Raw genomic sequence first — 13,669 nt, forward strand, 5'->3', positions numbered from 1 at the left:
CATTTGTATTCCTATGACTAAACAAACACAAAAGATAAGTCTTTACTTAGGGGCTGTAAAGTTTTTTATGGAAGAAAATAGAAGACCGGTGACAAGTGTACTATAATTTCTCTACTACTTTGGTACACTTACAAAAGAGTAATGACCATTTTCAAGTAAGGCCCCCCAGTCAAGTCAGTATCAGAGTAGTACACAAAAGTTGGTATGCTTACAATTTTCCTAAAAAAATTATAATGTTCATGTCACTTTTTTCTATAGTACTTTCCTTTTCTCTGTTTTCCCTTGTAATAGTTTCATTTGCAGTGTTTTATTAATTCTTATATCCTTAAAATAGAATCGTGTGTGACATTCTGAGTGGTTGATCTGACTCTCTAGAAAAATTGCTTCGTAAGTTGTTGACCTCTTTTTTTTTAATTATGGGAAAATGGGAGGAAACCATGGTTGATTATTTTCTACCCCATTTCATGTTTCTTTGGTTACCGAGAAACCAGCAAGACAGCCCTTCAAGTGTAGGTGTAAGCATAGGTTATATTGTAAATAATAAACTAAGGAGGAAGAATACAAATAGAGAATCATCAGGTAACGGCTATCAACAGAATTTATGCACCACCACCAATCAAATCCAAGAAAACTAAAGTGAAAAGAAACATATGAAACCTCTAGGTCATATCCTGATCAATCGGCCTACATAAACCGGTCATTGCAAGACTTGATTTCAACCATCATGTAAATCCTTCAAGCAGGAATACGCGTGACATAAATTATCTAGGTGAATATGTTGGTGGTGGAAAGATAAAATCAATCAACTCGAGCAAGCTATCCACATTGGACTCCTTCAGCACTGATTTATTAAGCAGCATTAATCTGTTCTCGTTATCTTCCTCTTCTAGTTCATTCGGCATCATGTCAAATTTGACTTTGAATATCTTCTGAATCATGTCTGTCTCCCCGATCATCGCGTCGCCAATCGTCATGTCCACTACAGATTGGCAAACCAGATCTGATAACCCGATGATCTCCAGATGATCTGTAGCCTAACATGATCAAGAGAAAATACTATCTATTAAGGATAAAAATCATATGCTCATGACAAAACTAAAACTTACTAGACATAAACCCACAGGGCACCAAGATTAAGAATCCACTCTGAAAACCTTTTAAGATGCATACTTGATTAAGTGCCATTGCAACAGAAGAAACATATAAAGACTAATAAGATCTCGCATTTCTCTACTTCTACACTTCACCAAAATTTATTCAGTTCCAGCTATTCATATGCCGTAGAATTTGCATATAAAAGCGTACATGCATACCAGTAAAAAAAACATTTATTCATATTGCTAGCCATCTCTCAGCAGCTTCTCCAATAAAAGTCACAAAACAAACAACAGCACATCAAACGTTAGCAGAGTGAATTGAGTTGCAGTTGTACAAATACATCAAATGTTCAAGCTTAGTTAAATTACACCCATTAAAAAAACAGATTTCCTACAGATTACTGTAAAAGAAGAGCTCGGAGAATGCTCATCTCCTCTGGCCCTTTCAAAATCATAATCAATAATAGGACAACAATAACCATGTCACGTACAGAAGAGAGATGCATTATATGTGGAAACAATAATAAGAAAAGCCGCAGCAAAACATTTTAGATTTTGAAAAAAAAAGGTTTATGGAAAGGAGGTAGGGTTTTGATGCCTTGATCAGATGTAGATTTGAATAGTTCAAACTTCAAACAATGGTTGCCTATAACTAGCGCGAGAAAAAAAAAACAAGAGACTTTGAAATTCCCTATCACCAAGTTTTAAGTCATTTATCTTTGGATGTTGGCCATGGATGAACTTCTAGGCATAATCAAGGTAAAGTCTCTTCTAGATGACTGAAAATGTTGTTTCAGCAGAAGAGATGAGGCTCGAAAATCTAAAATAAACTTAACAAAAATGGAGTATACAGTATCAGCAAAACTATCGTAAACAATGCAAGAATAAATTGATGGACAATAAAGTGCCTAGCATGACAAAGAAAGTATTAGCATAAAAAAAACAATGAGAACATTAATTTACAAGAAAGCATGGAAGATCAAGAAGTTATCTTTCATTAACAAAAAAAATTTACCTACCCTTTTGCAGGTCTGACCATTAAAAACACGATCTATTAGGAAGATAGGAAGATATTGCCCAGATCATTTCTTCCACAGTGTATACCATCATATAGAAGTGTTGTAGCCTAAGTTGTACGGGGATGGGACATGGAAATTTTGTAAAGGGTATGGGGACATGGCTGAAACTCAATAGGATGTAATCATAATTCTAAACTAAAACGACTGTTTCAAATTGCAGCTCTTAAGGCTGAAATAAACTCGCCCCTTATCCCGCAAGTTGTAGAAGTGGATGTAAAGTGAAGGTTATATATCCAAGAAATGTATGACGAGTGTTTTAAATGAAACATGCATTGTATAATGTGTCAATAAATATATGCATATGTTTAAGGAGTTGTCCGAGAAGTTTTGGGATCAAGTACGGGTACGACACATGTCGTGTATGGGTACGGCTCCATATTAGAAGTACCCACGTAACATAGGCTATAGCAGTGTTGGCATAAATTACAACAGCAAAATAATTAAAACCACTAATATTGGGCTGCTAGAACTGCTTACCATATCATGATCTATAAGCTGATGTGCAGAATCAAAGAGGTTGTTGAATCCCTTCTCTAACAATGAAATATATGATACATAATCATATTAGAAGAAACCGAATAAACGTCAGTTACCAATAATCTTGTAATTATATAAAATTTTCCTTCTATTCCAATTCAGTTCTAGGCTTCTAGCTACAAATTCAAGGCATTGCAAGGGAATGTTCAACTGTTAAAGCTCTAAGTAGTACAAGGTATGAAGAAGGATAGTAATAGAGAGAAATCTGCAATTCTTAGAATTAAAATCAAGCATTCTTATGCTACAGGAACAGACTGGTACCTTTGTGATAATTGCAGGTGAATATGTAAACTGACATCAATTTAAAAAAAGTATATATGTATGAGATACATATGTCACGAGCAATTTGGCGAAACATTTCATATATATATATATATATAATATATATATATATATATATATTTCTTCAAATTTTACAACAAATTACTTCACAAAAGTTGTATATTAAAATAACTTTAGCAATAGTTGAACAAGTTTTTATACCAGATCTTATAGCACTAGTTGATAGTGACGCAGATTTAAACTGCATTAATGGAGTAGTTCCTTCAAAATATTTTGAAAAGACCACTCAAACTTTAAGTGGTGCAAGCGGACATAAATTAGACATTCGATATAAATTACCTAATGCACATATATGTGTACAAGGAATATGTATTCCTACCCCTTGTGTGTTGGTAAAAGATTTATCCCAACATGTTATTTTAGGAACCCCTTTCTTGCATAATATAATGCCTATAAGTCAAATAAATACTCAAAGCATTAAAGCTACCTATAATAGTAAAGATTTAATCTTTGAATTTATTACAGATCCTCAAACTCGTTTACCAAATGAAGTCAAAAATGTATTATTAAAAGAAAATCAGCTTAATTTTCTTAAAGAATAGATGGTGGTCAGGAATAATTGTAGAAGAAAAGGCTAAGCAAATTGAATAGATAATTCCACAGAATAATAAGATTCTGGAAACGACTATGTCTCAAGAAATTAATAAAGATAATATTATGCTAAAGATTGCAAGGATGATGAAAAGAAAATATCCTAAGACTAATGAGTCTGATATTCAGCAACGATGCCTTGACTACATGAAAAAGCAATTTTTTGAGGCTTTTGATTCCAATGAATCAAAAAACACAGAATCTGTGGAAGGCGATATTACTTTGCCTGATGCTCAAGACCCAAAAGATGATATTGAAAATATTTAGGCTTATTGCCTCTAATATATTAGGATCTGTTAAGGATAGGCTTAATTTCGGATATATATTAAAATATACTGGTCCATTACTTAGACTAGTTTCCATTATACCCATTAATTATTGGGTCCAATCGAGACACCTAGCATCTCTTAAACAAGTTAGTAACGAAGTGTTTAACACTTGGATAGTTAAGGGTTTAAAGGCTATTTGTATTAAGCCAATATGTATATATTTATATTTGTCCATATAGGGCTCTATATCTATTAGACCAAGTAGCTGTATTGTCTGCTCATCTCGATCTACAGTAGTAGTTCGTTCAAGAGTTTTAATGACAATTAAAGATTTATAATCTAAACATCCAATTTTGTATATATCCTTATTAGGAACATCAGGAATAGTCCATTTGTTTAAGAGTTCAAGATCAGAATTATATTCTGTCAGCTGTGCGTTTTTTACTTTTTTACCCGTATCACGGGTTTTTCCGAAGAACTTACCATCATGTCTGCCATAAATCTTACATGTTTATCTATATAAAAATTACTTAATAAGAATAGACTTTATATTTTTCCTTTACTTCTTCATAAAACAACTTAGTACAAGAATATGCACGTATGTCAGGCATCTGTTTCTACTATTTTAAACCAACGTATATTTGCTAGATGAATACAAGGTAAACATTTAACATTTATTTTAATTCTTTTCATAGCCTCGGTATGTTTATTAGTCCAAGGTTGTGCATTCTTTCTCAATCTGCTATGTAAAATAGCGGTATCTTGAGCTAAATTTTTATAATAATCTGTGACATAATTTAATGCTCCTAGAAATCTTTGCAACTGTTTATTATCAGTTATTTCATTAGGGAATTTAGAAGCAAATTCGATACTTCTATCAATAGGAATCATTGTTCCTTTGTTAATATTATGACCTAGAAATCTAATTTGAGTTAGAAATAATTTCATTTTTGGGGCAGATATAGCTAACCCATTTCTTACTACTAAATTACAAAATATTTCAAAGTGTTTTATATGCTGATCAAAAGTATTAGAAAATATCAAAATATCATCTATATAAGATAGAATAAAATCTGTATAAGAAATTAGTATTCCTTTCATAATGTTTTGAAATTCAGATGGGGCGTTTTTTAAACCAAATGGCATCACATTCCATTCATAATGTCCAAAAGGGACAACAAATGCAGTTTTATATTTGTCTTTCTCTTCAATCTGAATTTGCTAATAGCTAGATTTTAGATCAAATTTTGAAAACACTTTTGCTTGTACAATACGATTTAATAGATCCCTTTTATTAGGATACACACTTAGTGTGGAGATAAAGAAAACATGTAGATCTACAAGCTGTAAGAAATAACCATCAATTTTATCAAAACGGTAAGGGTAAATTACACTTGCATACCCAATGTTTTCCGCAAATTTTACTTAAATACACAAGGCTCAAAAACCTTCAAATAAGTACCCAAGGTCTCCTGCCATTGAAACAGTAAGCTGTTATTTAAAAAACTATGTAAAAGACGGAAATGCCTCTTTAACTGTTTAATTCACCTAGTACGTTATAATAAACACTATAAATAACAAAAATTCCCAAATTCACCTATAATCTTCCAAATGCCCACAAATTCTCCAAAATTCCCGCAAACTGGTAGTGGGTTAGGGTAAAGTTCAATTTCAAGCTGGTTCTGTAATAGTGCATCGCGATTTTGGATCCTCGAGGAGGTGAATTTCTAGAGAATTTGCAATGATCCGGGTTAGAATTTGACCTAAGCGATTTTGGATCCTCGAGGAGGTGAATTTCTAGAGAATTTGCAATGATCCGGGTTAGAATTTGACCTAAGTCAGGTAATTTGACAGAGGAGGTGAATTTCTAGAGAATTTGCAATGATCCGGGTTAGAATTTGACCTAAGTCAGGTAATTTGACACGATGTATGATTCCCTCAAAATTTTAGTATAATTTTGAGAAATTGCTTGTCTAAATTTATGTTCTCATGTGTTAGAAAGTGTTTGTTACTTGTTGAAAATATTTGGTTAGGGCTAGGGTTGGGGTTTGGATGGTTTTTTCACTGTTTAAGTTCGGGTATATTTGCATGAAGGTTTTATGGGTTAAATTGAATAATGCACACATGGTTTTAGTGTTTGGTGGTGTTGATTAAATGAGTTTCTAAATTTTGATTGGCAAACAATTTGGATGGAGATGGTGTTTCCACACAGATTTATCCATCATTTAAATAGCTTGATTTTGAAAAGCAAAAAAAAAAACAAATTTGACTAAAATGCATATTAGTTGCTAAAATGCAATGTGATTCCATCATTAAATTTCCATGAATTGAAATTTTGAACCTGATGCAATGTGATACAATAGTAGACTTTGAATGATGCAATGTGATACAATTGTAACATAGTTCCATTATAAAATATCCATGAACTGAAATTTTAGACACGATGCAATGTTATATAATAGCAGGCTTTACACATGAGGCGATGTGATACAATTATAATTGATTTCCATCTTTAAAAATCCATGAACTGAAATTATGGCCATGATGCAATGTGGTTTAATAGTAGGCTTGTTTCTCTTCTCGATTAATTTTAAATTCATGATGCAAAATTGTGTTTCCCTTCTTAGTTCATGGATAGTTTCTTCAAATTTTGGATTGACGCTGTTGGATATCTTGTCCCCAAGATATAATTTTGATGATAACAATTTACTTACTATATGTATTATATATGCACTAACATATCAATGTAGATAACAACTTTCAATATGCTCAAGATATGTCAACTAAAGTGCAGGATGAGTTCAAGGCACAAGACAAGCAAAGGAGATGTGTTCATTTCATAACTTTGCATTTTCCTTTGCTTAGAAAATTGTACAAGCCTTGATCACTCACAACACATACACACACATAGTATTTAGAACACACTAACACATGCTTATTGATCACTCACAACACATACACACACATAGTATTTAGAACACACTAACACATGCTTAGTGTGTGGTTAACTATAGAAATCCCCTAAGTTAATTTAGAACACACTAACACATGCTTAGTGTGTGGTTAACTATAGAAATCCCCTAAGTTAACCATTAGAGTTGATACATATAGAGTGAGTTTCAAAACATATCAATTATCTCATATACATGTATCAGTAGTCGACTAATACCATTAGTAATCGACTACTCAAAGCCTTAGTCAGAATTCTAAAATCTGTGAAATTACAGATTAGTCGACTAATGTACTGTAGTAGTCGACTAATGTACTGCAGCAGTCAAATTACAGAATCTGTGAAATTACAGATTAGTCGACTAAGGTATTGTAGTAGTCAAATTACAGAATCTGTGAAATTACAGATTAGTTGACTAATGTACTGTAGTAGTCGACTACTAACCCATTTATTGACTTTACAGAATCTGAATTAACTCAGATTAGTCGACTACTAAGACAATTAGTCGACTACAAATACAGTTTTTCTGACTGTTTGATTTTTGATTTAGTGTCTGTTTATAGCCGTTTTTTTGACGTTATTTGGGTTTAATAATATGTCATTTCAGAGACTATAAATAGGTTTAAACATCAGAAAACAAGAACTAAGATTCATACATATAAGATTCAAATTAAGATCAAATTCATTCTCTCTTGACACAAAATTCTCGTTCTATTATCAAGAAAAGAAAACTGAAAATCTGAGATTACCTTTTGTTTCCAATCATTACTAGCATTTGATTAGACAATATTCAGAGAGTTAAAGTTCCTAAGCCATTGCTGCACTTCATTACACAATTAAGGCTTATAAAAATTTGTGATTTTACTTCAAAGAAGGTTTCTCTCGGGTGTGAGAGAAGATCTCTTGGTTTAGAGATTGGTTGCAATTGACATGATCTTGTCAATTGGACAGATTTGTTATGATTTTGTAAGGTTTCAAAATCATAGTGAAAATCTCAAACGGGATTTGCTTGGGGACTGGATGTACTCCGGGGAGATGGAACCAGTATAAAATATTGTGTTTGTGATTATTCAGTTTCTATGATTTGTGTTGTTATTGTTCTTGCAATTTATAATTCACCTTGCAAATTTTTAGGCACCAGAGAAGGTAATGAGTATTTTAGGTACCTGAAACTAAACCAACAATTGAAGAATCTATAAATACCAAAGAAAAGTTATCACAATCTACACCAAATCATCTGCGTCAGTAATCATGATATGTTACATTTCAAAGCATGTCCTTCTCCGTTCTGAAACTTTATACTTTCTGGTGATTATGTTGAAGATTACGGATATGGATCACTTCATTTCTCAAATGATCACATTAGTCTAGCTCCTGGTGAGGTTACACTTCTAATTTTCCCTAAGTTTAGTTCTCTTATTTTTGCCATTTTAATGCTTTCTATTTTCCCTTACTTTTAGTTCTTTTTTTTCTTTTCATTGTTTATAGACAAAAGGGAATAATATCAACGTGGACAATTTTGTTATCTATAAAATTACGAGGTCGAGGAATCGCAAGGCAGGCAACACATCATTGTGGACAGTGCAGTTAGTTTGCCCTTTCTGTCCTGTAGACAGGACTTGGACCTATGAAGATGTATGGAACATGCAAAGAGGAGCTATGAGTGGGCAAGCACTTTGCCAAGGGAGCAGGCAGAATACAATGCATTGAAGGACTATTTTCTCAACAACTTGTTCGCCTTAAACCATCTATGGCTCCTACCTTCATACTTAATAACCTCGACTATCATACTTTCGTAAGAGGCTGCGTCCTCCTATTGACTGATTCGATGTAATCTTAGGGCTATACTATATTTTAATTAATAGTAATGTTTGGCTTAACTATGTGTTTAGTCCTTGTTGTTAGGTCTCGGTCTCGTTTTTTATGATGATTTCAAACCCCATTATTGGTACTAATTGCTTGTCAAGTGATCCGACACGGAATATGTTTATCAAGCAACATAGTGTCATGAAAAGAAGGATGGATTTGCAATTTAATGATGATATTCATGGAGGTGGAGGCAAGTTGATGAAGATGCCTTAAATGCTCAAAACTCTACTCAAGCAAATATCCACTCAAGAAGAGTTTTCAAGTATATACTCAAGAAGAGCTTCATTAACAACAAAATTTAGCAAATATCTATATTCAAGCATAATATACATTTGTAAGCAATATTTGTATTTCACTTCTGTCTAGATCATATTGTAGGCAAGAAATAAATTTGATAACTTTTGAAGCATTAGAGGACTATACACGCACTTCAAAGTTCGTTTTGACAAATTCTTCAAAAACCATTTCAAACAATTTAATTTCGGTGACTATCAAATTTTGAGGCAGTCAACCAATCGGTCGACTGGCCGTGTTCGGTCGACTGGTCGTGTTCGGTCGACCGGCCGTATTATTTTGGTAACGGCTATTTGATTGTAAATTGATTTGAAGCTAATTTGATTTGATAATTTGAAAACAATTTTAAACAGATTTGATTTGATTTGAAGATGATTTGGTTGAGAGGCTATAAATAGTCCTCAAGACTTTTTTTTTTTATCGATGTGTGAACTTGAGATTTCATTGTCAAATTTCTAAGCTAAATTTTTCTACTCATTCTCAAGCTTTTCTCTTCTCGGTTTTCACTTTCACATCCTCACAATCCTAATGCTTCAATAGTCTATCTCTTTATCCTTGTCATAAGATTCTTGTAAGAGAGATCGTTATCTTCATCTTTGTACCGTGAGGTATTGTGTGGAGAACTAGATCTTGAGAAGATCATTGTGTAAGAAGTTCCGGCTTTTAATTCGGATTGAGGGGATTACCATCGAAAGAGGAGGTCAAGGACGTAGGTCGAGAGTGGCCGAACCTCATGAACATATCGTTATCTTTGACTGGCTAACTCTCTCTTATCCTCTCCTTTATATTTTTGCTTATTGTCAAATTTTGTGTTTGATCGAATTGTTTTTCATTAGTTGCACATTTATTTTGTTTACCATATTCACCACCCTCTAGGGTACTTTCACTTGTGCATGTTTTCTATAACCCTAAGCATGGGTATCATACATAATTAAATTTTCTAGTATATTAAATTTTCTAGTATATTATTGCACAACAAAAATGCATACTTTCAGTAGTGTGCATACTTTTTTTAACAAATTTTGTTATAGTGAATAAGTTTTCTTGTTAGATTTTACTGCAAAAGAAATATTAAATTTATTCCAAAAAAGATTTATGCAAAAAAAAATTTAATCAAATTATTTTTTTCTTAACAAGAAATTTTTACGCAAAAAAATTTAAGCGAATTAAATTTTTCCTAGCAAAAAACACTCATGGAGAATTAAGCTTCATATAACATATATATGGGCATATTTTTTAAATTAAACCAATTATGAGGGTAAAGAAGACAACAAATTTTGGGGGGAAATAAGATTCATACAAAATAAGGGTAGAGTATGTAAGCTAAATCAAGTGTAATGGTAAACAAGGAACCAAAAGTATATGAGAAAAAAGATTCATATGAAATAAGGGTAGAGTTTTAATTTAAGTCAAGCATAAGGGTAAAGAAGGAACAAAAATTACATGTCGCATGCATCATATAAGAAAAGGGTATGTTTCATAAATTAAATCAAGTGTAAGGGTAAAGGAAGGATGAAAATAAGACATGGCAACAAAAAAACACATCACTAGAATTTGTTGAAAATCAACAAACCATAGGTAGCAACATGAAACCGTTCAAAAATATTTGGTACTTAACTATTTACCGGCAAATGTGTCGGGTATTTATCTAAAAAACCTTAGGTATTTAAGAGAAATTTCAGGAATATTTAAGTGCAGTTTACACAAACAACAATACATTGTTGCCCTAATTTCTCACGAGGGTGAATATAGACATACAACTTTAATTAGAAAAAATAAATCTGAAACTAGCCCCAAAGGATTCTTCTCATACACTGCATCGGTTGTAGTTCATTGATCTTCCAAATTACCTTCCCAAATAAAAAATTGATATGCACACAAACATACATGCAATATATATATGGGAATAATGTGTATGAGATGACGGTTCATTTTGCTAAATGAGCTACCAAGAGATAGCCATGTGGTGAGGCCCACTTTGCTAGTCACATCAATAATTGTGGATCTCACCACACTATCTCATGATAGCTCACTTAACAAAATGAGTCGCCACCTCATACACATTAGTGTGTGCATACACACACATACATATATGTATCTCTTTTGCATGAGTGTGATAAACTTTCAAGCAAGAACCCAGTGTTTGTAGAGAAATTATACAGATGCAACAATGCTATCTAAATGCAGCTCGGGATTGTTGTATGAATGAAGATTGAAGAAATATAACATCAGAAATCAAATTATTAGTTTTTTTCCTTATTCTCTATGTTGCAGACGAAGTCGCTGCATAACAGAGGAGATGCTGCTGCCGAAGGGAAGTGTCGCCGGAGAAAGTGAGAGAGTCGGTGTTGACCAGAGGCGACTTGATCAGTCCACGAATCTGGAAGTCGTTGCTGTTGATGAGGGAGTCGGTGTTGACCGGAGGCGAGAGAGGCGAGAGGCGGGAGTGGCTGTTGGTGAGGAAGTCGACGAGTCGTCGCTGTTGGTGAACGAGAGAGGCGGGAGTCGGGAGTCGGGAGAGAGGCGGCTAGGGCACACTTGGGTTTTGGGTTTGGGAGAGGGTTTAAATGAAATGGGTACGGGTCGAGTTCGGGCAGATTTTTGTTAGGAGTTGTAGCGGGGTTTAGCGCTATTAAGCACTTTTTAGCGATAAAAGGCGCTATTACGCGCTATTCGAGCCGATAGAGTTTTTTACCGCTTAACCAAACCGCTGACACCTAAAACGGGGAGGAGAAGCCCCGCGACCGCGAATAGCGACGTTATAGCACCGCTATTTGCCGCTATTTACAACACTGAAAATTGCAAACAGAAACAACCAAAAACATCATGGGTGAGGAACCCGTGCTGCTTCTCGACCTGTGGTCGGACTTTTCCGGTGGTGGCGCCGGGCAGTGAAAGTATAATTTTCCAATAGAGGTGGAGGACAGATATGTCAGTAAATCAGTACATGCTCAGATCTGTATCGTGAAAGGAAACAAGCCATATGCCTAAGCTAATGTGTAACAGTTAATTATTCCATGACATTGAGCCAAGGATGTGAGCCTCGGCAATAAGCCTTGGTCACCACCTACAATCAAAGTGCGAGAAATAATCAAAAGTTGCAGTTGCCTTTTGGGCAATGTACAGATTTACCACCCTACAGAAATCATTTTGATTTGACAGATGACACGAGTTCAAGAAGAAACAACTAATTAAGTGCGATCAAGTCTTAACAATTGAATGTAGGCCGCGTAGCTTGCAGCCGAAAGAAAAAGAAAAGAGAAAATTTGCAAAATAGACCGGTTTTGCTGATTATTTAGCAAAATAGACCATTTTGCTAAATAATTAGCAAAATAAACCTCTTTTTTACCAACAGGACAAAAAGAGGTCTATTTTGCAAAACAGCTCAGAAAACATACGGGACTAATAGTCCTGTATGTTTTAATCACGGATTAGTAAACGCTAATTATTTCATAAAACTTTGAGATGAACTCAGAAAACATACGGGACTACTAGTCCCATATGTTTTCTGAGTCACTAATCCGTGATTAGTTGGCTCTAAACATACGGGACTAGTAGTCCCGTATGTTTTCTGAGACTTGTTTTTCAAATCGATCTTTTTTCAAAAGATGTCTATTTTGCTAATTATTTAGCAAAACGGTCTATTTTGCCAAATAATTAGCAAAAACGGTCTATTTTGCAAATTTTCCCAAAAGAAAATGAGGCGGTACTTACAGTTATGAGCTCTAAGACGGTTTCCGTGTCGCAACCACGAATAAAATCATTATCCCAATCCCTCAGACCCTCATCCACGGCCTTATTCGCTTCATACTCGGCCGGGTGCTCGTGTGGAGGATAATACTGGCCCCCGTACATGAAATCGACAAGAGTATAACTCTTGCGCCGGCCGTGCTCGTAACAGTATTCCATCGCCTTACGAAGGACCCCCTCTCCCACGCGGAATCCAGCCTCCTTCTCGCCGCTGTTGATCATCTCCCATATCTTCAGTGACTCCTTAGCCACTGCTTCGGCATTCTCTGGCGACAGCACCACTTCAACACCCCCAGGCAAGCACTTCAAAGTGATTGTCATCTCCTCCTCCTCCCCCCTTTTGCTCTCCATTGCGGATCGATCAGATGGGACACCAAACCCAAACCCTAACCCTAACCCTAGAGAGGGACCAAGAAACCGAGGCGGCTGCGACCTCCAATACCTTTACACGGGTATAGTTGCTGATCGGTCTTCTATCCTCGGACGGCTGCGATTTATTCAGGAACCAGAGTCGGGTGGCAAACGGGTCCGGTCATTTCATGTATAATATTGTCCCCACTCCCCCACGCAAGTTCCTGACCCGGAATGGGTCAGGATATCCGACCCGTTTAAAGAACGGGTTTACCATACCTGTCCCCACGCAAGTTTCAAATGGCCTACGGGACGCAATTTAATCTAGTCAACAATAAGTCCCAAGGGCAATCCATAATCCTCCATCTCTCTCTCTCCCACCTCTCAAACCAGTCAATTATGTGGCTCTAATTTACAGAGGAGCCACACTTAATGTACGCTCTACTTGATAAAGACTACATATCCACTCAGAATCATCCGCATACGCGCAAGTAGCTCTCGTCCTCTAATGGATTGAGGGAAATGGCGATTTCGCCCCCC

The 13,669-nt window shown here is 35.1% G+C and overlaps 1 protein-coding gene across 1 annotated transcript; it reads right to left on the reverse strand.

Annotated features, from left to right (window-relative positions):
• LOC109833636 (SKP1-like protein 1B) lies at positions 511-13,214 on the reverse strand. Its single transcript, XM_020401379.1, has 2 exons — positions 12,743-13,214; positions 511-1,034 (listed from the first exon to the last, which is right to left on the reverse strand). The coding sequence occupies exons 1-2, from the start codon at positions 13,127-13,129 to the stop codon at positions 762-764; spliced, it is 660 nt and encodes a 219-aa protein (XP_020256968.1). The 5' UTR covers positions 13,130-13,214; the 3' UTR covers positions 511-761.

Source organism: Asparagus officinalis, chromosome 3, assembly GCF_001876935.1.
Source record: "Asparagus officinalis chromosome 3, Aspof.V1, whole genome shotgun sequence".
Taxonomy (NCBI): Eukaryota; Viridiplantae; Streptophyta; class Magnoliopsida; order Asparagales; family Asparagaceae; genus Asparagus; species Asparagus officinalis.

Bases quoted from the DNA above. Each gene is read 5' to 3' on its own strand.
- LOC109833636 (XM_020401379.1), bottom strand. From the start codon at position 13,129: ATGGAGAGCAAAAGGGGGGAGGAGGAGGAGATGACAATCACTTTGAAG. The intron at 1,035-12,742 runs GTAAGTACCGCC...TGATCATGTTAG, and splicing joins CCGTCTTAGAGCTCATAACT to GCTACAGATCATCTGGAGAT.